The sequence below is a fragment of the Delphinus delphis genome, chromosome 11, assembly GCF_949987515.2.
Source record: "Delphinus delphis chromosome 11, mDelDel1.2, whole genome shotgun sequence".
Taxonomy (NCBI): Eukaryota; Metazoa; Chordata; class Mammalia; order Artiodactyla; family Delphinidae; genus Delphinus; species Delphinus delphis.
This window is the reverse complement of record NC_082693.1, coordinates 34,826,331-34,853,768: the sequence shown is the minus strand read 5'-3', so window position 1 is coordinate 34,853,768 and position 27,438 is coordinate 34,826,331. Positions and strand designations below refer to the sequence as shown.

Genomic DNA, 27,438 nt, shown 5'->3' with positions numbered 1-27,438 from the left:
ACCCTTGAATATATGGCCAAGTGATTTTTGACAAGGGAGCCAAGACCACTCAACAGTAAAAGGACAGTCTTTTCAACAAAATAGTGTTGATAAAACTGGATATCCACATGCAGAAGAATGAAGTCACATCCTTTCCTTATATCACATACAAAAATTAACTCAAAATAAATCAAAGACCTAAACATAAAGAGCTAAAATTATTAAATTTTTAGAGGAAAAAATAAGAGAAAAGCTTCAAGACATTGGATTTGGCAATGATTTCTTGGATGTGACACCTAAAGCACACACAACAAAATGAAAAATAGATAAACTGGACTTCATCCAACTAAATTTAAAACCTTTGTGCATCAAAGGACACTATCAACAGTGAAAAGGAAACTCGTGGAATGGGAGAAAATATTTACAAATCATATATCTGATAGGGGATTAATATCTGGAATATATAAAGAACTACGACTAAATAACAGAAAACAAACAATCTGATTAAAAATGGTCAAAGGACTTAAATAGACATTTCACCAAAGAAGATATACATATAGCCAATAAGCAGATGAAAAGATGCTCAATATCACCAATCATTAGGGAAATTCCAATAAAAACCACAGTAAAATACCTTTTCACATTCAATAGGATGACTATTACTAAAAAAACAAAACAAAACAACACAAAACAAAGCAAAACAGAAAATAACAGCTGTTGGTGAGAATGGAACCCTTGTGCATTGCTGGTGGGAATGTGAAATAGTATGGTCGCTGCTGCGGAAAACAGTATAGTGGTTCTTCAAAAAATTTAACACAGAGTTACAATATGATACAGCAATTCCACTTCTGGAGAGATAACTGAAAGCAGGGACTTCAGGAGATATCTGTACACCAATATTCATAGCCAGATATTAGCCAAAAGGTGGAAACAACCCAAATCTCCTTCATTGGATGAATGAACACACAAAAGGTAGTATATGCATGCAGTGGAATAGTATTCAGCCTTAAAAATGAAGGAAATTCTGCTAGATGCTACAACATGGATGAATCTTGAGGACATTATGCTAGGTAAAATAAGCTAGTCACAAAAAGACAAATATTATATGATCCCACTTATATAAGGTACTCAGAGTAGTCAAATTCATAGATACAGCAGGTAGAATGTTTCTTGCCAGGGGCTGGGTGAAGGAGAGAATGGAAGTTATCATTTAATGGATACAGAGTTTCAGTTTGGAAAGATGAAAAAGTGGTGGAGATTAATGATAATGATGGTTCCACAGGAATGTGAATTAATGCCACTGAACTGTATAATTAAAAACAGTTAACTTTTAATAGTTTAGCATATATGCTTGTAGACATTTTCCATCATGGAAAACTTTCCATGAAGGCATATGTATCCCTAACTCATTTTTTTTAATGGTTGCATTATATTTTCAAATCTGAGCTTATCATAATTTAACTCTTTGACTACTGAGATACACTTGGGTTATTTCCCTCTTTTTGCCCTTATAATCAACATAGTAGTGAAATTCTTGGTATATACACTTTTTTGGCAATGTGCAAGTATTTTCTGTTGCCTAGATTCCTAGGAGTGGAATTGCTGAATTAAAAGATAGTTCACTTAAAATTTTGGTGTGGGATAGTTTCTTTCTTAAAAGCTTATAGAAATGCTGAACAATGCCCAACAATGTATGAAAATGACCATTTCCACATGTCTTTGCCAACATTAGATTTTATGACTCTTCGCCCTTGTGGCAGCCTGATGGTATCTCACTGAAAAAAAAAAGGTTAAAATGGTAAATTTTATGTTATGTTTATATTACCACAATAAAAAATTATGTACATATTTGGGGGTTCAAAAGTTCTAATTTGGGGAATCTCTAACAAGAAAATAACAAGACAAAATTGAAAAAGCTTCATGCACAACATGCATCATTATTTAGAATAGCACAACACTAGAAAAAGCCTAAATACGTAACAATGAAAAATCCTAATTGAACTAGGTTACAATCATACAGAGCTATGATGCAGTCATTGCAAGGATTTTGATAACACTGAGTAAATGCTCATGTTAGTGTGCTGAATGATAGAATTTAGAATATAACATTGAAATGTAATTATAATAATTTACAAAGGCATAAACATTTTTAAAGAAAATAAAATATTAACCATGGTTTTCTCAGGTGGTTGGAATGAGTGATTATTTTTTTCTTTTTTCTTTTCCATTGCTTCAGTAACACCCATATATTTCTTGTACAAATAAAATGTTTTGGGAGGATAATCACCACAGCAGCAGGTTCTACAAGGTGGCCCATCAATCCTGCAGATCCAAGATTTTTTTACCTGACTTAGAAATATAGTAACTTAGAAAATAAAAGGACAGTTTGGAATTTTCAAGAGGAGACTAAATAACTTTTCTTTTAGCTCTGACTGTGCAGGGCTCTGAACTACTCACCTATATTATGCATACTATGACCTATATTATGTAATGCAACCTCAGAACTGTGTATCTGTACACATCACTTTCTTTACTCTCCTGGGAAAGAAACTAGGATTCAACAAGGCTACGTAACTTACTCAGTGTCCCACAGATTGGAAGTGGCAGAACTGAAGCCAGAACCCCAAACATCTGATCCCGCAGTTTCTATTTTTTCTACACTATAAATCTCAAATACAATAGGGGCAAGAAGAGTGTGCCTAGGCATCCAAAAAAACTGTATTAGTCTCTAGGGGGGAGGAGACTTTAATATAAGACAAACTTTATAATCCAACAAGACTACAGTGTATTCAGTATTGTTATGCTGCATGATTTGACAGTAGAATCATCCGTGGAGATATTTCCTGTGGTATACAAATTCATGCTTAGTATAACAAGGTACATTTTACTGCATATGATTTTAGATAAAAATCCATAAAGGAAATAAATACTCTAGGAGCTATCCTAGTGTATCCCAAACTTCTGGGAAACTCAAGTAGAAGAAAGATATAAAAATCCTACAAGAGGTGTGGCAATTTTTGTAAGAAGAGTGTTCATTCAACAAACATTTATCAATCAACTACAGGGGGCTAGACACAATACTAGTATGGAATGGAAAATTATAGGCTTTAAGATTTGACAGGCTCTGGGAATATTTTAAGCTATTTCTGTGTTTGATAAGAAGCTTTGTAAATCTGGGTAAGGAGGCTAATTTCAGAGACAAAGTACTTAGAGAATTCTGTGCAGAAGTTGCTCTTAACCATTCAATAAGGAAGATTTCACAGAATGCTTAAATATCAGTGAACATAACAGTCTGACTAGAGGGCTAATAAATATAATCTTTTAACTGCAAGGCTTGTAGCAGCATGACCACTTAAGTAGTAAAACATGTTTATTTTAGAACATTTGATTTGTCCATTTAGAAACAGACCAGTCTTGTGTAATTCACCCCATAAAGACACCTCCCCTAACTGCAAGCATTTTCAATGCTTAGGCTGGCTCTCCCCGGAAGACTCTTCTTAGTAAGAAGATTCAAGTTGACTCTGGTCCAAACACAACGTGAAACTTCATTTCTTCCACAAAATTACTGGTAATACCTCCCCCAAATGTTCATTTTTATAGATTCACTTGAAAAGAAAGTCCAACTGAAGGACTTAGTGCTACTAACCATGAATGTGGTTAAAATGTACCATCCAGACCTTAGTTTAAGCAATTCTCAGAATATTGACAGGGTCACTGTATTGATATCTGCTGCTCCAACTGCCCACCCGACCACAGCTAAGATTGCTAGGCCCTTAATTCAGAAATCCCCTTACTAGGTTCTAGAGCTTAAGGAATCTTCCCAGGTTATTCTCTCCATTTCAAAACTCTTGTTCTATATTCCCATCCTGTTGTCTTTGACCAGGGTTTTTGTCCAGCCCCTCAGAGTGGTGTGGTTCTGTGGCTTTGGTTTACATTTTGACTCCTTGGTGCTGTGTCTCTGGTCTCCCTCATTCCACTGCGTATTCCATGGGCGATGGAGAAGACATTACGCCCAAAACCACCCTAGCTCCTGCCCATGCCCCCAGGAGTCTTGGGAGCCAGTTCAATTAACTTGGGATCCCTCGTGTTTGGGAAGAAAGAAAACAACAGGTTGCTGCAATCTAGGGCTTCAATGCTAAATGAAAACAAGAAAATACTTCAGAAAAAATCCAGTTGATCTGGTATATTATGATGAGTGGCTTTAATAATCCTAAATGCCATTAAAAGATTAGATATGCTTGTCTTAAAGCATAAAAAGTAATCAGGATGCTACCTAGAACGTTACATTTTAGAGCTCCCATTTCTGAATACTAGCAAATCAATGGCAATCCAACAATGCTTGAAATTAGTAGGGTTTGGTGACACTCACCATTTCCTTCTCAGAGGAGTCAGTGAAATAGTTTTTCCAATCATCACTCTAGCTTAAGTAAAATAAATCCAGTTTTTCTCTTTTCATGTTCAATGCTATAAATTCTCACAAATAAAACTGATGACTATCAAAAATCTTTATCACCGTGCTTTCAAAAGTGTCACACATTTACCTATTGCTTCTAACGCAAAGCACGCAAAGGTAAGAATTTATCTACTGACTGATTCTCTTATCTTCTTGTAACTTCAGTGAAAGATCATTTCAGAAATGCAGACTTAGCTAAAGATAGAAAATTCTATACTATTACTAGATAAATATAGAGCTCATCCTGAAAAAAAATTGGTTTTAGAGCATTTTTAAGCTCCCCATATCCCTAGATGTTACGTTATGGAATCATCTTGTGGACAGAAGTTATTAAGAATGTTTGAAAAGCTTTGGTGAGCAATTTAAAAATGATGCACATACTGCTGAAGAATTTTAATCTTATTTCTTAAGTGTGCTGGTATCTAGACTTCTGTTTAAATGTAGACGTTATGGATTTACTAAATTGTTCTCTTTCTTCCCAAGAAGAAAATGTAAACTTTGCAGGAAGCCATTTCTGAAGTATTTTAGCTGACTTCTTCAAATGGCAATGTCTTCTGTAAGACATGTAAGTAAGCCAGAAAAGAGGGCTGAGGCTGGCCGGGAGGTGTCTTTGATCCACAAGCTGGCATAGCAGAAATTAGCCGTACGTATTTACCCAATGCTGCTGACCAGTCAAAATACACAGATAGCATCACTGAAGATTTTTCTAGGGTACAAAAATAACTTGGAAAAGGCTGTTTGTTTGTATTTTAAAATCTATGATTCAATAATTAATTTTGAGAAAGGCAGGTGTATAATACCCATGGAGATGACCACACAACTAAATGCACATTAGTCTTCTTTTATGAAACAGAGGCAAGATGACAGCAGAGATGTTTTCAATGGAACAAGTACACGGGCCTCTGTGTGATCAGTATTCATTCGATCTGACAACTACCATAACCTCATCCATGCATTCAACCATTCCATCTTAATGCTACAGTAAACAGATAGAAGTGGAAGAAAGGAAGAAAAAAAAGAAGAGATAATAGCGATTTGTGAAAGCAGTAATGTTTTGGCAACAAAAGCTTCTGGATCAGGGCAGCTCAAGCAGCCAGTTAATGGCTATGCGTTAGGTCAGATACTGAGGACCTAAGAGATACAGAGAGCGACAGATGATGGAGTAGTTCTAACAGGAAAGATCAGGCTCAAATTCTTTTGTCCAACACCATTCAGCTCTGGGGAGGGAGAAAAAATGCACTGTGAGGGCAGAGTGTCAACTGCCATTCCTGGAGAGATAGCAGATGGCTTCATGCAGGGACACGTAGGAAGTGGGGAGAGTGGGACCAGGCAGTAGCAGCCACCCCAAAGTTTGTATGAAGGCCTAAACAAGGGGCACTGTGTCAACTGTCATAGAAGAACTGGATAGGCATTTGAAGGTCAGGGTGGACTGCGAACGCTCTGCTCACACACAGTGCCCAAAGTTGCTATGGTTCTCTTCTTATGTCTCTGACTATTCACTCTGTTTTATTTTTCCTTATTTTTATATGTATCAATTGTTGTCTAGAATGTCTATGTTCTCTGGAGCGCCAATACAGCATAACTCCTTTTCTTATTCTTTAAATTCTCTTTCATGGTTTCAAATAATAGAAAAATTTTGATGATTGCCAAATGACAGTCTAGAGCCCGATTTAATTTCTATATCCGGTTGCTGACTCTGCTTCTGTACCCAGATGTCCCATAGATGCCTCAAACCAACATATAGCTGATCTCACCACCTTCCTCACTACATAATTCTCTCCTTCCTGAATTAGGGACCTTGGTGATGAGGACCTAACAAATCACCTGGCACAATGAAGCATTCAATAAAAATTAATGAATTAATTAACCTACCATAACCATAAATCAACAAGAATAGGGAATAAATATAAAAGGACAACAAACTGAAGGATGGAAACTAAATGATACCACAGTAATAACAATAACTAACATGCAATCAGTCTTCCTATGTGCCAGGCATTTTTCTAAGTGCTTCATCTGCATTAACCCATCTAATCTAGATGCTTATTGAATTTTAACTACTAAGCATTGTGCTAGGGTATATCACACACACACACATTTAGAAATGACAGCATATACAATTCTACTGATTTACTTCACAAAACCCCTGTAAAGTGAGCATTATACACACTCTCCTTTTAAGGAAATGGAAGTAATAAAAATAATAACAGCTAGCATTTACGACAGCCTACTGAGACCCAAGTTCCACACTAAGTGATTTACAAGGATGTAGGTATCAGTACATTTCACTAATACTGAAACTAAGGCCCCAGTCATGTAACACCTAAGAAATAGGATTGAAATCTGAACCCAGACCTAGGCAAATTCAACATTCTTTCCACTATAAATAAAAAGGGTTAACTTATCTTTATCATTTTTTGTTTATTAAGATAGGGACACATACAACAAACTTCAGCAACATTTTCATCAAAACACAATTACAAACCTCCAGGGATTAAGTTGCATTTAGATTAAATATTAAGTGGAAAAAAAAAACATTTTTGGTGTCACATAAATGAGCTGTTACTCAGTATCCGTTAATAAACCCATTGCCCAAGGCTCATGAAACCTCTTGGTTATAATCACTTAATAATTGTGTAATCTTTGGCGTACAATGCCTCTATTTCTTCAACTGTAAAATGGGAGTAATAATAAATATATCTAATAGGACTGGGTCTAAATAATTCAAATGATTTAAAACATTTAGAATGGTTCCTGGCACATGGGCTCAATGAATTTTATATGTGATTGTTGTTACTATGGCAACTACAATAATTCCATTAGAATCACCAATCTGAAACCGGGCACGGACAGAATAGCTTTTTAAACAGTAACATGAAATCCAATACTATTCAATAGTAGTATTCCTGAAAAATTATGTACAATTCATTTTTTAAAAAATAAATAGCATTTTTTTCTTAAAATAAGCTTCATTGATGGATTATTTTGCACTGTAACCAATCATTCCTTTCATCATTTATTTTCTAAAATAAAAATTTTAAAAGGTAAGGAAAAATGGAGAAACTTAGATTTTTTAATATATTGACTTTCCACCAGATGAATCATATATATATATGTATATATGTACCTGTATATGGATATATATATATATATATATATACACGTATATATGAGGAAAAAGTACATGACTAAAGTAATTTAGATGCTCACTAAAATGACAACCGACTTGGTGATTTAAGAGTTACCGCTGATTACAAATTCATGAGCCTTATTCCAGGGAGTAGCTTGGGTATTTACACATTCTCAGTCTTTATTTTGATCCTCAGAACAGCTCGGGAAATGTCATGTTGTTTTCCAGGTTAGTGACGGGGTCCTGCTAATTTACAATCTGCCGCTTCTCTCTCAGCCTTCGTTTGGCCAGGGTTTTTGTGCTTCCTTCCACTCTCTGACTTGAAACTCGGAGCCTGAGTGGAGAGGCACAGTACTGTAAACTGCCTACATTTGTTTCTTTGCCTTCTCTGTCATTTCCACATCAGCACTTTGTTTCTCACCAGGTAATCTGGTAGCTTGGATTCTTTTTCTGAGTCCCTTTTAGTACCTCAAGAACCATCCCACTTAGGTTTATTCTGTTTATGATTTCAACAGAGTCACAAAGTAATTAATAATGACTTTGTCAGCGTTTTTACTTTTAGTGGTATGTTTAGGGAGAACAGGAAATGTATTTGAGGGTATCAAGTGCTAACTCATAGGCGTGCAGAAATTATATGCCTCACAGTTTGACACCAAGTCTTGTGATTATCTGGCTGCACATAATACTCATGAATTTCAAGGATGAATGGGCAAAGCCCATTAAAAATGATGGGCCCACTGTTTAGGAAAAAAAAAACTGCTAACCTGAAAAGTGGGGCTGGCATTCGGCAAGCTTGCAAAAGCACAGCTCTGCAATTGTTTCAGCTTCATTAAGCATTCACACCTTTGCATTCGTTTCAGAAAACTAAACCATCTGACTTTAGTTTTGTTTCTTTAAAAAAAAAAAGAAAGGTTTTTAAAGAGTAAGTAATGTGGTTGGACGCTGCAGTCTGCTGTTCCTGCAGGAAAAGAGAATAAGAGCTCAAGTCCAACAGGCTGGCAAATGTTTCTCAAAGGGAAGGAAAAGCGAAGAAGGCAGAGCTTTTAAGGTGGTAACAGACATTGTATCTAAGAGGAGCACTTAGCATTTTGAGGCACGACATGTACCAGCCTTCCACTTCCCATAGCTGTAGTATTTGATGATTAGCAATCATTGCCGCTCACTGCCCCCACTGCTGAAAGGTTATTCCAAGACCTACACAATTCCCTCCACTTCTCTCTCCACTAAATATTTTTCGTTGAACGCCCCCGACTCCCAATCATCCCAATCACCACAGAATTTTCCTGCAGATCCCTGCCCCTCACCAGCGCCGGCCATCACACATGCATCAGCCCAGTCTCTCAGGCCGCTGGCATCTTGTATCCTGCAACCCTCACCACCTTTCTTCTCCGCTTGCCCATTAGCCACAATCTGTCAGCCAGCTGTACCACTGCAAGGAAGCCAGAGAGCAGGGCAGTCACGGACAGCTATTGACAACACAGTCAATAATCACTTTTCCTATTGTGTAGAATCTCTGTAATTGTTTTCAGGCCTTGCTCATTTTTTGTGTGTGTTGAAATGCAATTTAATTTTTACAATAACATTTTTTTTTTTTTTTTGTGGTACGTGGGCCTCTCACTGCTGTGGCCTCTCCCGTTGTGGAGCACAGGCTCCGGACGCGCAGGCTCAGCGGCCATGGCTCATGGGCCCAGCCGCTCTGCGGCATGTGGGATCTTCCCGGATCGGGGCACGAACCCGTGTCCCCTGCATCGGCAGGCGGACTCTCAACCACTGCGCCACCAGGGAAGCCCTACAATAACATTTTTAAAGTTTGTTATTTTCCATCTATACTCAAACACCCTATACCTAACATTTAAAACTCAACAATATAAAATTAAATTTTTTAAGACGCCATGGCAACCAAAGATGAAATCTGAATTTGAATAAAAGAACTCAGCCTCCCTTAAAATTCTTCTCTTAGCTGGAAAGAATGCTCATATAATTTTATGTGGAGTCTTGTCAAGTGCATTCAAGAAATGTCAAACTATATTTTTAGACGTGGAGTTTGCTTAATCCCATAAGACTCTATCTCGCCTTTATGTTGACAAATGAACAGGACTGAAATATCAGGGATCTGAGCTTCTGTCAAGATCCACTGTGCATCAAAAATTGTTGTTCTTGTGCAGCTGTTTTCTCAAAACTTCCGAATTAAAATCTACACTTATCTTACAATCCCCTGGGTTTTCTATTGAATTCCTTTGTTGTCACACCTTAATTGACTCCAAGCTTTACTTTTATAGACAAGTCAATGAACTGTCGTGGAAACATAACGTGGCAGGAAATCAGATGAGAGCCTCCTGATAATTGTCATTGACTGGGAAAATGTCATCTTTACGCATCTGCTTCTCAAGTTTGCTTCTTGAATGGCATATTTGGCCCAAACCCCCTCCCTTCATATTTTTCTGCATGTAATCCATTTTAGAGACTATAAAATTAGTATTTTAATAAAACCTGTACTTGGACCCTACTAAAATAAACAGGACTAAAAATAAATGGCAAGAAACCTTTTTAAATGAGTGTATTTTTTTGCCTCTAATCTTAGTAGAGGAATTCCAATACTATTTGGAACTCAGAGCCCATCAGGAGAGAAAATTATGAGATAAAGTTTCATGGCAGTTAAAAGTTTAAATATCTACTTTGTGTCAAGATTATATTTTAAAATTCAGCATTTTTCAATACTACTTTTTAATCTCTTATTTTAGTAAATGGGAACTATGATTTATTTACTCAAGATTGTCTTGTCAACCTTTGGAAAGCATAGCTGAGATATAAGCATTTGTTGAAGAATATAAACTTTTCATTGGGAGTTTTCGTCACTAAATATAAACCATATAATTCATGTCTTAATTCCTATAAACAGAGGAGATTCTGGCAAATGACATAACATTAACATCATGTATATTTATAATTCAGAGGGATCTACTTAAAGCTGACTTCATTTTAAAAAAGCATGTCAAATGGTGACTATACAATCTTGATGTTAGTTCAGTTTGGCTGAGCTGTGGGAAGGACAGTATAGTAAAAATTAAAAGATGTTAAAATGAGTAAAAAGTCTTCATTCAGAAAATGCATATTGCAGACTGTATTTTAAGATGTTCTCATTTATGAAACACTACAATTTTTTAAATTAAGTAACACTAACAATAGTAACAATCATAATTCCACATGCTTTATCTTTATCTCACAGCAGTTCAGAGCCATATTCTCTAAGTAATAATTATTAAAAGTAACCCACCCTCTGAGTGAATGGCACCAATACTTAGTAACATTCAGTGAGAAGTAAAGAATCAAATTAAAGCACACGGAGAATTGGGGGAGTGGGTCATTTGCTGGTAGGGGTGGATTGAAAGGAAGTTTACGTAGATGATACTCTATTAGAATAGGCAAAATGATGGCATGACTATTCTTCTCCATCTTATGAGCTGGAAGGAGGTGGGGGGGTGCCTGTCCTGCTATCTGGAGAGGCAGTCTTCTTGAATAATTTGAGCCAAAGCCAAGGCAGATGGTATTGGTCAGCTTTTCAGCAAGGCTGGTATATATTCAGAGGAGTCTGCTGTGAGTATCAGAAGGAAGCCAAGGCCAAAGTTGCTCTGTAAGAAGCCCAAATCAAGTTCTAGACATACCACTGGAGGCCGGGGAAAACTTACAGAGCACTTACATCACCCTGTGGCAAGGTGTGTGAGACCAGCCCTCTTCTCACCCATTTTGCCTTCATGCCTGCTTCTCTGTTGTATAGTCTCCCAGCAACACAAGATTCCTTCCTTTGATTTCCCATCAGCCTTAATATCAGATGGTTATGACCCCATAGCATATGTCAAAATACTCTCACACCAAACTTCCTGGAATCACCTAAGAGAAATGGCCCCAAACTTGTCTGCATATTAAAACTCTGGAAACCTTTTAAAAATTCCAACACCCAGGTTACAGTCCAGATAATTTAAGTCCCTATCCCTGGGAGTGGGACATAGGCATCAGTGGTCTTTGAAGCTCCCCAGGAGATTCCAATGTAAAGACAAATTTGCAAACCACTGCCTTATGGAATGCAGATAAAAAAATTGATTGGGGCTACCAACTAAACAATAAGCTTGGTTCATTGTACCTATTTAGAAACTGCCTCAGAGCTTTATAAATGTTGAAACCTTAATGATAGTTGCATTCACTTTAAGAACTGCACAATGCATAGTCATTAGGTACCCACCTGCACACCGTTTCCCTATGATGAACCAAAACTAGTCAGTCAACAAATTCGGCATGAGCTCTAGGTCTCTCTGCACCCATGCTGGTAATGGCTAGCTTGACCTCAGTAACAAGCATTTCATTAACACTTCAGAAAGTGTTACTGTGAAAATGTTCTTTGCCCACTTGAGCCTTCACTGTTTGGGTGAGATGAGCACTAAGTGGTACAAGGACTCCGGGTGTTCTCATCAGCTGTGATTAGAGCACAGGGAGTTCTTGTTCCCCTGCATGTCAGTGGCCGTAACCAAGAGGTGTGATTGAGATGTTCCGAAATGGCACCTGCCCAAAGTTCACTCATCACGCCCATCTCTCCACATTCACGTCCTGTGTCAGTCTGCAGCTTAATGAAAGCATGAAGCAGGTGGACAGGGGTCAGAATCTGTACTGAAATTATAGCCTACATCTCATTCCTGGTATTTTTGCACAAAACTGAATTTTTGTTGCCTCTTTGTGGGAATATGCTCTCTGGTCCAACACAGCTACTCCCGACTGCACATCGTTTTATCTCATACCGATGTCTCACAATGTACTAGAGTGGGCTGGCCCTCAGGGCATCGGAATTTGCAACTCCAGTATTTATTATTTATGCAAGTTTAACACAGAAAGCCACCGTCACTCATTAAAACCTCACCACAAATTGACGACTGAGGATACTCAAAGAAGGTGGGGAAGATCTAACTCGACCAAAAGATGTTGTAGGACAACAATTCCCACACAGCCTGAACACTCGCCAACCCAGCAAGTCTTGTGAAGGGCTGGCTAGGGCAAGGCACTTAGGAGACTCCTTTAAAAAGAGGAAATTAACGTTAAATGCAATGATATTAGAACTCCATTTTTACCATATTTAATATATGCTAATGTTTACTCCATCACTCATTTGTTATTTTCCTGTAGGTGTTTAGTGTGTATTTATTAAGTGAATAGATTAATGAATAAGGGACGGAGACCCTCAGAATTGTCTTGGGCTGCTAAAGGTCTGTAACTTCGCAGCATCAAAATTTGGTAAAATATTTTAAAATGACACAGAGAAAACTTATTTGATGAGTTGTATCATGTAAAAATATTTGTGAAAACAAGGTAGTTGGAATGGAAGCAAAAATATGATATCCGCAGAAATATTGGGGCTAAAATACTACTAAAAATAAATTTGCACAATCATCCATTTAGTAGAATACACTGTTTCACAGGGCTTTTGACACTAGAGAACATATTTTCTCAAAAATATTATGGTCTATATCATCATTTGGAGGTGTCAACAACTTCAGAAAGATACCAATGACACTACCATAGAGACTTTTAGGACTAGGAAAGTAAAGTACATGAACTGGTACCAAGAATAATTATTCTGCTTCTTTATTTGTGTTCATATAATCAAAATAAAGGATTTGTAAAATATATATTTGCTTTACTACACATGGGTATATGCTATTTTTGTACTTTAGGAAAAAAATGAATTTTTAAATGGTCTTTGAAAAGACATTTTATATCTCTACCAATATAGTAAATCCAATTTGTTGGTCAATAAATATTTCAACAATTTTATAATTTTAATTATACTTAGTCCCCTTTAATACTGAAAAGCATTGTATAATAAGGTTGTAGAGTAAAGTATAAGGTTACTATATGAATAAATACTCATTTAATGAATAAATGAGTTGAGATATCTAGCATATGGTTACACAGAAAGTTGATTCATTTTGCTAATTTTTTTATTGAAGTGAAATAAGATGCATTGCTTTTTTTTTTTAATCTGCACTTGGATTTGTCAAAAATCTTTCATTGATTCTGTCACCTCTAGTTGAAATTGAAAATGTCAAATAGAAATTAGGATAATTATAAGATAAGTCAAGGGAAAAAGTACTCAGATCTTGAAAATTATTAGCTTTCATTTTTCTTCCAAAGCTACAGGTTCACAGTATTTTTCATGATATACTTTAAAACCTTTATGAGAGGTGCTATTCTTTTCAGTGAAAACAGATGGCATCTCTCCAGGTTTCCTGTTTCATCTCAAGCACTTGACTCATTTAGGCAATACTTCTCAAATATATTCTCTGCTTAGCAGTCAAGAACATTCTGGAATTTTTAAGTTGGCACATGTGGTGTCCTAACTTTCTTTCTGTGAGCCCTGGTCTGTTGCATTAAAGAAACTACTGATGTGAACTTAATCATCTGTTCTATTTGATATCTTCAGAAATGTCAAAGGTCATTTATTTGATATTATACTTAATTAATAAGTTCCATTAGTATTGTATGCACAATTTACTCCTTTCCTTGTGCAGTAGTATGTTCACAAAGCTACATAAGATGTTTCACTGAGCAACTTGGTAGACTAGTAAAAGATACTGGAGTCAAGCTCAGGTCTGGGATAAACCTTAGCATATTTTGTCAGTCAAGGCAAACGGAAGTTCTTTATTTCCAAATCAGCCTTCAGATATATAAGAACAGAGAAGAATATATGCCAAACATAGTTTTACTTAATCATTCATTATCAAAATATTCCTTCTGTTCACTCAAATATTTCAGTCTCTTGACTGAATGTAATCATTTTTATAAAGCAACAAAAATAAAACATAAGTACTAGCACTCATGTTATAAATTTCATTTTGATGTTTATAGAACATTTAACTACAAATGCAATGTACACTGTGAATATAAAAATCTTTCTTGGGCCAAACAACTGCTAAAGGATAGCAATTTTATATAAACAAAAAAATTAACACTAAAAAAATCAGGAATTGAAGTATCTATCTTAAAAAGATTATATATTAAAAAAAAAGATTATATAAAGCTAGTTTTTACATTCTTCCAGTCCCAGAAATAAGAGGCTTTCAACCACTTATATTTGTCAAAAGGGAACAGGAAAAAATATCTGAGTTTTCTAAACTTTAAAAGTAGTAGTTTGGCAAAGATGTGATGTATTATCATTTAGTAACTAAAAAGATATGCAACTAATGACATATCTCCCAACTAATGACAAAATTCGACAAATTTTATTGACACACTGGCAGAAAAAAAGTATCAAACCAACTTCTACAGCTATATTCCATGTCTTGTTGATATCTATGATTAAATATTTCCAAGAAAATTATTTAGCTTGGCAAAATAGCATAGTAGTTGAAAGCATTGAAAATTCTGAAAACTAATTAAAATTTTACACACACACACAACACACACAACACACACCACACACACATGCCACACACACACACACCACACACCACATACACACACCACACACAACACACACATACAACACACAACACACACAAAAACATAAAATAGGGCTTGGCCCACAGGAATAGGCACTAAATAAAACATTTAAAAAAATGTATAAAGGGAATAATCCAACTACTTCTAAAATGACTACAAAAAGAAGCACATAGTTTCTTTTTTGAGGTTCTGAGCTAATATTAACAACTGGTACTCATTTCATTATATTATTGACTTTCAGAGGAAAGAAATATCAATGTCCCCCCACTTTTATTTAAACTTCAGGCAAATGACTGATAAATGGTGCTTTAAAAGGTGTGGAACATCATGTTAGAAAAATCATAACAAATGTGTGGACCAAAAGGAAACCTGCCTTGAGGAAGTATAAACCAGGTAACAGAATAAAGTGTAATGGAATTGAAAAATGCTAAAACTAAGCTGGGGATGGAAAAGACGAAAAGCGAGCATCTCCTGCCTCTAGTAGGGCTGTCTTTCTATAAGAGATGTGCTTAGTGTCCTTCACATCTTAATGTAGTTCAATCCAATACATAGTTCAATCCAATACACTTCCCTGGTACCTTTCATACACTTAGAATAATATATTGCATAAATTTTTAATAAATGAATATAAATTATATACAATATACCTATAACATACTATGGAATTTCTGATAGAGATTGAGTTTAAGAGAGTTATAGCAGAGACAGAATTTGTGCTTCTATTCCTAAATATCTAATTTCTATACTATAATCTATTTTATTCAGAAATCCTTTTTTTCATATTATATTCTGTTAGGACTTTAAAACTCCAAGATTCCTAAAAATTAAAAGACTCCTGATCACCATTTTTGATGCTATCAGAAAACAGGAGGTTAGACTCTCCTGTCTTATCAATTTTTTAGTAAGAACTTATTATTTTGAAGGAACATGAAACACAATGCTAAAATATTTATAGATACATTAAAATATTTATAGACACAGAAGCAAAATGACCACATTTGGTCCCCTCAAATTTTCTAATGCATAAAAAAGAAATGTAAAAAAATTTCCTCTCTTACGTTCTCTGTTTCAATCAAATAATCAAACGAACTGACAATGTTTTCTGGCAATTATGAATGCCACTCAGTCTAATGTCCTTGGGTTTTCTCAATGTGGTAATCAATGTTGGTGATGTTGGTGTCCCACCCAGATCCCCTTCACTTACTGGTACACTCCGCTCCCCAAGAACATAACACCTGCCCAGTGGGTCAAGCCAAGGAGAGACTACCTGAGACCATATGACTACATCTTTGCTCTCTTCCTTCCCCATCTCTCTCTTGTTTCTCTCCTCTCCTTACAGATTTCCCTGAAGAGCATTTCCTCAATAAACCATGTGCCCCCAAATCTCTGAGACATTCTCTTTTTCTATGGTATCTCACTTAAGAATCTTTATAGAAAGATAGTTTATTACTTATTAAAATGCTTGATCCAGTTGCCAACTTCACTGTATAAAATAGGAAAATGCAATATAAATTTACCAAACATGGGGTTAACTAATCAGAAAGCAGACTGCAACCACGAAATAGCTTCAATGAACAGGCAGAGAAAGAGAGCAAAAGAGAACATCTCAAATTAATGCTGGGCTCTTGGGTCCAGCTCGCATGGTTTAATATCTGATTTGCCCCTTCCATTTGTCATATATACTTGTTTGATGTGTTTGCTAACTATGATCCTTCTATTCAACATTTCACAGTTTAAATGCTCTTCTATTATGAACTTCAGTAAAGCTATTATTGCTACTTTATTACAGATATTAAATCAACTCAATTATGCTCTTTATTCTGTCATTTTGAAATATCAGTGGAAAAGAAATAATTAGAAAATTGGCATTGATCATAATATGAATTGAAAAACTCAATTCCAGACAGAATAACAAACTAGATATGATGTCAGTTATATCCCAGGTTATTGTTCACTGACAAACTTAGCATGTGCAGAACAGTCCACAAAATGGTGACATGTATAACAGAAAACTTTAAACTAAATAAACTATTACTAATTTGGTGAAATGAAAATAGCACAGATAATCACACTCCTTCCTTAGTAAGTGTGAAATAAACATGGGACAATAGAAAAACTCACCAAATTTTAGGTATGTATTTATAATTACAAAATGTATTTCATATTTTCTATATTTAAGCTAGAAGGAATACTTTACTCTTGAATGCTGCAGAAATAGTTCCTCTCTCTATTCTGTTCTAGATTTGTAAATAAATACTAACCCAGAGTATAAATTATTCTCAAGTATACACCATTCTTTAATCCTCTCTGCCTCTGTCCACTGAAGTTTAACCAATTTTCTGTCTTACATAGTACAGTAAAAGCTCTCTGCTTAAGTGGCTAAAGGGATATATCTCAACCTAGTTTCCTTCTGTTGCCCCCAGGAGCAGAACTATGCTCCTGAAAGCAACAATGACCACTCAAGGAATCATCTGCGGGGATCTGAGAGTCTCAATCTTTATTTTGCCAAAGAATGCAAAATTGTACAAAAGGTTACATCACCTTTTAGGAGAATTACATCAACAAAAATGATACAAATGAATGTATTTACAAGATAGAAACAGACTCACAGACATAAAAAACAAACTTTTACAGTTACCAAAGGGGAAAGGATGGGGAGGGATAAATTAGGAGTTTTGGATTAACATACACACACTCCTATACATAAAAAAGATAACCAACAAGGCCCTACTGTATAGCACAGGGAATTATATTCAATATTTTATAATAACTTATAATGGAAAAGAATCTAAAAAAGAATATATATGTCATACTAAGTCAGTCAGACAGAGAAAGACAAATATCATGATATCACTTATATGTGGAATCTAAAAAAAGGGTACCAATGAACTTATCTACAAAACAGAAATAGAGTTACAGATTTAGAAAACAAACGTGATTACCAAGGGCATAAGGGGCAGGGGGAGGAATAAATTGGGAGATTGGGATTGCTATATGCACACTACTATATATAAAATAGATAATTAATAAGGACCTTCTGTATAGCACAGGGAACTCTACTGAATACTCTGTAATGGCCTATATGGGAAAGAATCTAAAAAAGAGTGGATATATATATATATATATATAACAGAATCACTTTGCTGTAAGAGAAAGCCACCAGAGCAGGAGGAATCAGGAGATGGAGAAAGGGGATGATGATTAGGTATACATATACAGGAAGTGATTTTTCCCTCTGGTATTAAGTGAGGGGCAGAAGCAAGGGCCATCATGATGTCCTCAGGATCCCCTGTCACCTTAGACCTCAGCAGAGACTGTGACCTCTGTCTTGCACATGGGGGAGGTGGTCAAGCTGGAGCCATGTGCTGTGGAACAGCTGACCTTCCTTGGCTCTTTGCTTAATGGCGCAGAGCATGGGCAAACATGGGGCTACATGGCAATGGTGTCGCATGAGACACCCAGCGTTTTTGCTTTCTGCGTGTGCTCGTGATAGAGCTCGTCTCTGCAACTCTTAACATAAAGGGGCAGCTCAATGATGAATTACCTCACTGGTCATTTTATGTATTTCTTTTATACTAAGTTTTAAAAAGTCTATTTGACAAAAAAATTAGTAACTTGAACCCTGACATATATTTATATCCTTCCATACAAGGCATACCACAGAGCCCGAAAAAGTCAGGACTGCCAGGGAACTGAACCTAGCAGAGCTCGACACTCGGTAGTGTGAGGGTCAAAGATTTTTGTCAGATTGGTTGATATCAGCCTTGCCTGTGGATCACATCAGTCCTGATGTGCCTTTTAAAACCAAGGAAAAGTTCTGAATTATTTCCACCAAAGAAAAAGCCTCTATTTCTGAACTGCATTGAAAGTCACGCTTTTATTGGAAATGTAAATAGTCCGTTGGTTTTCCACAACGGTCACCTTCATGATGAGAATTCTATGGAGAAATGAAGGTCAAAGCTTCCTTAGACTCCTCTCATGAGGAAAACTATTATTTTTTTAAAATGTTATCAATGACACATATGTAGACATATAAATATTTATATGGAAACGTACCGCCTAGTCAGTGAATAGAAATGGGAATAGAAATGATGTGCTCTGGGAATCCTCCCTGGGTGACTGTACTTTCAAATCAGGAGAGAACTGTTTCTTTTGCCATTTCTATCCCTGTGGCTAATGGGGAAAGGTCAGTTTTTCAGATTACATAAGCAGAAAGGGATTTTGATTCTTCTTCAGTTTGCGGAAAGGAACAGATGAGAGGCCCCAAAAGGTTTGCTGGGTTAAACCTATAACATAGTTTTCTTGACCCTCAATCTAGTCCTACTTCTGTGGTATTGGAAGTATTGATTGGAGCAGTAATCTATGGTATAGGAAAAGGTAAAAAGTTATCAGGTTGGTTAGTAGAAAGAGAAGGCATTAAAGCAGTAAATTTAGGAGAAACTCTGAAGGTAAGAGAGATGATGGAGAGAGAGAAAGACTACAGATTGAACTGTGGAATTATTGGTACTCCCCTAAACCATAAGAGTAGGGCAGAAGAGTGCATGGTAAAAATCCAACCAGGAAGGGTTAAAGGTCTTTGGTCAAAGCTGTACTATGCATTTGCCTCTCAATGCTGCCTAGGCATTGGACCCCACCATATGGTTCAAAAGAAAAATAGCCTAATTAAAAATAATAATAATATAACCAATAAATAGGGGCAGAGCTATATATGGCCTAGGAAACACTGTTTTGTGGGAAAGTCTGGGGAGAAGTTGGGTGGAATTGGGTTACAAATAAATAATGATGTCATCATGGGAAATAAAGTGATTTATGCATCAAATGGCTAACTTGAGCCTGAAAACTCCAGAGCAGCTCTTAGGTTTTGTTGGTCTGTTGCTTCTCCCCTGACTTTGGTCAGGATCAGTATCAGGCAGAAGTAAGGAAGCAAAGTACTATACTGGTTTAGTCTGCTCTAGCATGGGCAACAGGAAGGAAACTCCAGATGCTCTGAACCCCATGCCTGGGATAAGGTGGGATTCTCATGCTCCTGGAGCTTCACAGAAGAGACAGGAAGTCTGGGAAGCCTAAGGTTTGGATCAATGACCTGCCTTTGCCATTACTTCAAGGAACTGGGCCCAGTCAAGAGGATGGGGGTCCAAAATCATGAACAATAACAATAAAGCACTTATACCTCCCTTACATGTCAGCATTTTAAGTCCTGCTCTAGGACCACACGTTTAATCGTCACAAAAAACCTGTAGCACCAGTAGGAACTATTAATCCCTTTTAAGAAATGTACAGACTGAGGCTCAAAGGATTGTACATTATTTGTGGAAGGTCAAACCATAGGTGGCAACAGAGAATCCAAATTTCTGAACTCTCGTTCCAGTTCTCTTTTCCATTTTGGTAAGTAGAGCCATCATAAAGTGGAGTCAAAAATCATAATCCACAATTAATGCAGAAATTTCCAAAAGGCATTACCTTAAATTTTAAGGAAATTACAAGCTTAAAGTTCATATATTTCCTTTTAAATAGTTTTTTCCAATGGAAATAGATGAGGCAGCCTGGTCTTAATGTCTGGCTTATTCTCATTGCTATTTCTAATGATTACAAATAAATAACATCTTCAAGTTTCGATTTTAAAGTTAACAAAATGGAATGCATCTGGTAATTTGTTCTGGTAACATTCTAAAATTGAACAGAAGTGGGAGGGAGCTCAAAAACAGGCTAGACAAACTCTTTTATGGTTACTTGATACTCTTGCAGGATGATGACAGTAGTAGCAGTTAAGATATAACTGCTTCCTGTGCCCTGAAAACACGTGTTCTAGGTAAGAAGCAAAACTATCAATAGAAGTGGCAGTAACTGTTGTGAGAATCTCCCTGCAGTATCAGGAACACATCTGTAGTTGCACGTCCCTGCCAAATCGTGTTTAGTTTGGGCATCATCTTCCTTTTGATAAGTCCTCTCATTTTCAAGTGAATGAATTTGAGTAAAGCTAATTAGGATTAACTACACTTATGAAAGGTGTCAGGATTGGCTACACTTATGAAAGGTGTCAATGAAGGTTAAAGTGTTCCTTTTTTATGAGAGTCACGCTCTTTGCACTCTGAGACTCTCCTGTAAACTTACAGGACCTAGGGCCTTTAAGCTACATACTGTCTTTAATTAACTCAATGGTTAGAAACAGAAGTTACTCTCCTGGCAGATGAACTCAGCATGAAACATGGTTTGTCTAATTGTTGCAGACGTATAGTAACAAAGACTGATAAGGCACAAAACAGATTAAAACAGACAACTCTCAGAACTCCTTAGTTACCATTAAGTTAGTAGATTCATTGAGGAAAACAAATGTAGAAAACTATTTTTAAAGTCCTTAAAGAATGTTTCATATGGTCTTTTGAGACAGGCCATACAGTATTTCTTACCTGAAAAGTGTACATGTCAGAAAACAACAAACAATCTTCACAAAATTATTTAGAATTTCACAGGAAAGAATTTTCCACTAATTTTATGAATGTGTATATGTTTGTATGCCACACATATGTGCATATGTATATGTTTTTGTACATACACATATATATGCATTTTATAAATAAATATATCCTGGTGGACAGTCATTAGTATTAAAATTGTATTGACGTTTTTACCTGAGGTAAACAGATATTGCATATAATCTCTAGATTTGTCCATATTGATGAATTTGTTCCCCTTGAAACAGAGGTAACTATTTTGCTCTAAACCATGAAAAGCAATGCGTATCCAATAAAATCCAACTCACATTAGTTGAGAAAATGAAACTATATCTCTAATCCTTGAGAGGACAGAGGAATGATATAACAAAACAAAGAGCACGGCTGTGTCAAAAAGGGGCTGGAGATCAGGATGCTGGGCTGACAGGCACACGAACAGTTAGAGCTCAGCATTTCCTGTGACTTGTTGCTTGAAAAACCGGGGATAACTGGACTTGGATTATCTAACAAACCAGTTACTGAAATGACTGTACGTTCAAATTTTGTGAAATAAATGAGACTTTCTCATGTTTGAGGGCTCTGCACAAATGTAATAATGCTAACCATGAAAACAAGATCCTTTTTTTTTTTACTTTGGAATGTTATTTGACATGTAACATGAAATAAAATAATTCATGAAGTTATTTGTTAAAAAAAAAAAGTAGTGTGTATCCAACATTATGAACATGTCTTCCATCTGATGTTTGAAATGGGTGAAGTTAAAATTTCTTACCATCCAAGCTGTGACAAAGTCCCCCATCCAGGTCCCTACTGCAGCTAATTTCATGAAACTTTCATTTCGGATGCCCATATAGTCTGTAATGATATACGCTCTGTGGAAACAAACACACAAGACATTGTCCGGACTCAGAGAGCCATACAGTCAAAGCTTTCTGGTTCAGCAACACGCAAAGGGGCTTTTTCCCCTTTCCACAAGCTTTCTTGCTTTCGTCTCATCATCTATGCTTACAAATCTGAAAGGCTAGGAGGAGCTCTGAGGGTGTCTGGGTCAGTTCCAACTAGATTTGAAGACTGACTGTGACTATACCAATTACCACGTGCCTTTTGTTTTTGAGCTATAGGACTGACAATAGCTTTTGGAAAATCAAACAGAAATACTCAGCAAAGGCATCATTTCACACTCACTCAAGTATGAGGAGCGCAGAAACAATTCCTGAATTAGAGTAACTTGAAAGGAAGAGAAGGGTTCACTTTCCTTCAGTTCTGTCGAGTCAGAACTATTGAAAAGGTGCTGGGAATAGGCTTTAGGTATAATATATCTGAATAATGTTCAGAAGAATATCAAGATTAGAGAAAATTTTCCACACAGTGATGTAAAAATTGACTCAAATATACATAGTTTAAATTATTACTTAAATAGCAATAACCAGAAGACTTCATTTCATCACTCTTTTTACATAGCTAATTCTTGTTTTCTTCCTGTATAACACCAATTCATATGCCTCACAGCTCAAAGAGAGATTCATAGGTACACCCAATCATTAAGTACAAGTAATGTGACCATGCTTATTGTTTATTAAGCATTTTCATTTTCTTGTTTGATAGTCAAGAAAATTATAAGTATCATTTTTACCATCTTGTAATTTCTCTGAGAAAAACGGGACTCAAAGAGATCACTTAACCTGCTCAATCAATACCACATAACAAATGGATGGTAGCTAGGAACCAAATTTGTCTCTCTCTCTATTTTTAACTCTAAGTTTTTCACTCAGATTTCTTTTACTTTATTTTTTTTTTTTAATTTATTGGGGTTAGTTGCTAGGTTTCTTTTCCTTTAAATTTTGTTCCTTTTCTTAAACATGATAATACCTGTACAACTTAGAGTTCCAGTTAAACATGACTCTTCTTAGATTAACTTCATTTTTTAACTTTTTATTTCATATTGGAGTATTAACTTTAAAACAATATTCAGTAGAGAATGATATGTTTGTTAGTTATCTATTGAAACTATGAAGAAGCACATTTTTGAAGTCGCTGAGAATTAAACCATTTCCAATTCAGTTATTTTTTTCCAGAGTTATTTCAGATAGTTTTTTATCCATAACATAAACAGGTATTTACATAGTTTTTTAACAACAAAAACAAACTTATGAATTCTCAAAACAATTCTTTTCCACATGCTTCATTCTTTGGAGGGGCTATGTAAATATCTTGAAGTCTATGGAGGGGCTATGTAAATATATTAAGGTCTCATCTCAAAATTCTGGGTCTCTAATTCCATGCTCTTCCATAATAGCCAAAAAAATTTTAGCTACCATAAATTGCATGCTAGCAATGTTCTAGAGATTGTTATTAGCACTTTGAAAACTGAATCTCCATCAACTTTCATATCAGAAAAGTGAAATCTATTGTTATTCCTGTTTCACAGATATGGAATTAAGGCTTTAGAGAGTTTTTGCAACTTTCTCAAGGTCAAGCATCTAGTAAATGGACAAGATTTGAATCTAAATTTGATTGACTCCCAAATCCAGGCACTTAACCACTGTGCTATACCTTCTTCCTACAAGTGTTAGTAGAGATATAAAAAACACAAAGAATATCTCTGTTCCCCAGTATTTTAGTAAGACAATGACAATCAAGAATTACTTCCTGTGAAGATAATTCATAATAAGAAGTCAAGAGTCACATCCAGAAGCTACAACTCCCCAGAGCTACCATTAGGTTTTGGACTCCACTTATACTGAGTTCATCCATCTAAGCAGTTCTTGGGCAGTGAGCTCAGTGTACTATGGAGTATTAGCTCTGTTAATTGTCCAGCTTTTTCAATGACATCTATTTTGAAGATTTTGTTCAATGATACATCTCTACGTGTCCACTCTGCCAATTAATTCTAGAATACATTGGGCTGGGGTAGAAATTTCTGGCTACATTCTTTGTGGTTGTATAGATGTGTGTAAGAGAAGGCATCATTCTTCTATTTCAGTATCTAAAAATAGGGATGAGATGGTAAGCATGCAACAGACCAATGATCCAGCCAAGAACAACGAAAAGATCTAAACAAAATATAAAAGTCACTCCCAAAATCTGCTTAAAGGCATCTGAGAGCTGATGAAGCAATGAGGACAAGAAAAACCAAGATACCAGATTGGAGAGAATTGTGGAAAAGTTAGCTATACTATATTTTCTCTGGAGACATTAACTGATTCTGTGTGCAAGGCAGGAAGAGGAGGATCTGGGGTTTTCCTGGGCAGAGGGCAGTCTCAGTGGGTTAGAGGGGCAACATTTGAAATTTAAGGAGCCAAGATTCTTGTGAGAAAACAGAGGCCTAGAAGAGAGCATGATACACAGTTGGTTGTCCTTTCAAGACATTTACCAAATTATGAACTTGAACACTGGGGATGCTGAGAGACGAAGCAGAAAGTCTCTGTAAAGTATAGCAGAGGTTTGGCAACTTCACCATGCTGAGGAAACTATTATAGTTCAGAGCCTGCTAGAGAGAATGGCCCAAGATATACAGGGATGTGGCAGGCTAGAGAAAACCAGAGATGGATGGGTCCTTGATGAAGCTGTAAATCAGTCCTTACCCAGTCCATTCCATGACTGAATTAAAGTGATCAGCTTCTATTCTTTCCAACTAATAGAGGAAAGAGTGAACCTTTTCAGGAAGAATAAAGTATCATCTAGATCCTCTATACATTTTTATGTATAAAATCCATCATTCATTCAAAAATCACTAGGATGTTAAGAAAGAGTTTCCCATCACTGAAAACCATGAGAGAAGACAATAGCTAAAACTAGATAATAAGCTCCAGGAGGACTGGGACTTACTTTAGCTATTTTTTTCCTGTTAATTCCCCAGAACCTAGAGCACTGCTTGAAAACAGTAAGTGATCAATAAACATATGCTTAATGTATGAATTAACAAAGTGACCTAAGTTATTCATATTTATTGATATATTACATAGGTAAACCTATGTATATTAAACCTTAGAAACAGCAATAAAGTAAGATTGAATTATGAAGAACTTTACCACAGAGAAAACCATTAAATATGTTTTTTAATTGTTTTGTGTTTTCACTTCTCCAACTACATTTGTATTTCCTTGATTGCAGAATAACTGTCCTGTATTCATCTAGAAAGATATGTTGGCACAAAATAGGGGAATGTCACTCCTCTGTGGCTGTGGGCACATGGTGAGTACTGAGCATGATAATGCAAAGGAGATGGCACAGAGAATTTATGAATTAATTAATATATTTAAAAGTGAAGAGTGATATATATAAAATTTAGTAGTTATTCTAGACATCTCTCCAAAGAAGACATACAGATGACCAACAGGCACATGAAAAGATGTTCAATATCGCTAAATATTAGAGAAATGCAAATCAAAACTACAATGAGGTATCACCTCACACCAGTCAGAATGGCCATCATCAAAAAGTCTACAAATAATAAATGCTGGACGGGGTGTGGAGAAGAGGGAACCCTCCTACACTGTTGGTGGGGATGTAAATTGGTACAGCCACTATGGAGAACAGTATGGAGCTTCTTTAAAAAACTACAAATAGAACTACCATGTGACCCAGCAATCCACTCCTGGGCATATATCCAGAGAAAAACATGGTTTGAAAGGATACATACACCGCAATGTTCACTGCAGCGCTGTTTACAATAGCCAAGACATGGAAGCAACTTAATATCCTAAATGGATAAAGATGTGTGTGTGTGTATATATATATATATATATATATATATATATATATATATATATATATACACAATGGAATACTACTCAACCATTAAAGAGAATGAAATATGCCATTTGCAGCAACATGGATGGACCTGGAGATAATCATGCTAATTAAGTCAGAGAAAGACAAATATAATAGGACATCGCTTATATGCAGAATCTAAAAAAATTGATACAAATGAACTTATTTACAAAACAGAAACAGACTCACAGACATAGAAAACAAACTTATGGTTACCAAAGGGGAAAGGTGGTGAGGGGAGAGATAAATTGGGAGTTTGGGATTAACATATACACACTACTATATATATATATATATTTTTTTTTTTTTGCGGTATGCGGGCCTCTCACTGTTGTGGCCTCTCCCGTTGCAGAGCACAGGCTCCGGACGCGCAGGCTCAGAGGCCATGGCTCACGGGCCCAGCCGCTCCGTGGCATGTGGGATCTTCCCCGGGCCGGGGCACGAACCCGTGTCCCCTGCATTGGCAGGCGGACTCTCAACCACTGCGCCACCAGGGAAGCCCTACACTACTATATTTAAAGTAGATAACCAACAGGACCTACTGTGTAGCACAGGGAACTCTGCTCAATAATCTGTAATAACCTGAATGGGAAAAGAATTTGAAAAGGAAGAGATAAATGTATATGTATAAGTGAATCACTTTGCTGTACACCTGAAACTAACACCATATTGTAAATCAACTACTGTCCCACATAAAATAAAAATGTTTTTTAAAATGATATATTGTACCAAAAAAATTAGTAGCTATTCTTAATTTTGCTGTTTTGGACAAATATAAAGAAGAATTACAAATATGCAGAACTGCCATAAAAACTTTCAACCACTAGTTCACTGATTTGCACATTCATTAACATTTAACAATACTTCCTGCTTAGGTTGTAAAGGACAGAGTGTACATATATTTATATCAGCAATTCTGGCCAGTTTGAATATCACATTAGACTCTGAAAATGTGAAGTTGTGGAGTTTATATACACAACAGTTTAAATTTTATTTGCTAGGAGGCACCGTTAAAGTTTTAGTTTCGTTCAGAGTTTTAGCTAATTATTTCAACTAGTCATACATCTTTTGTTTGTTTTGCTTTGAGCTTTAGCTGGCTTTCTATGCTTAGATCTAGAAAGGCTGGCAGTCTTACCAGCCTTCCAGGTAAGTATTTATTGTTAATA

The 27,438-nt window shown here is 36.1% G+C and overlaps 1 protein-coding gene across 5 annotated transcripts in view; it reads right to left on the bottom strand.

Moving 5' to 3' along the window:
• The window catches only part of TMEM117 (transmembrane protein 117), a 534,943-nt gene that overhangs the window by 234,414 nt on the left and 273,091 nt on the right, over positions 1-27,438 (bottom strand). For all 5 annotated transcript variants that reach the window (XM_060026169.1, XM_060026170.1, XM_060026174.1 and 2 more), the window contains one exon: positions 22,272-22,371. In XM_060026169.1, coding sequence (XP_059882152.1) covers positions 22,272-22,371 — 100 coding nt within the window. The remainder of the gene's footprint in view (positions 1-22,271; positions 22,372-27,438) is intronic.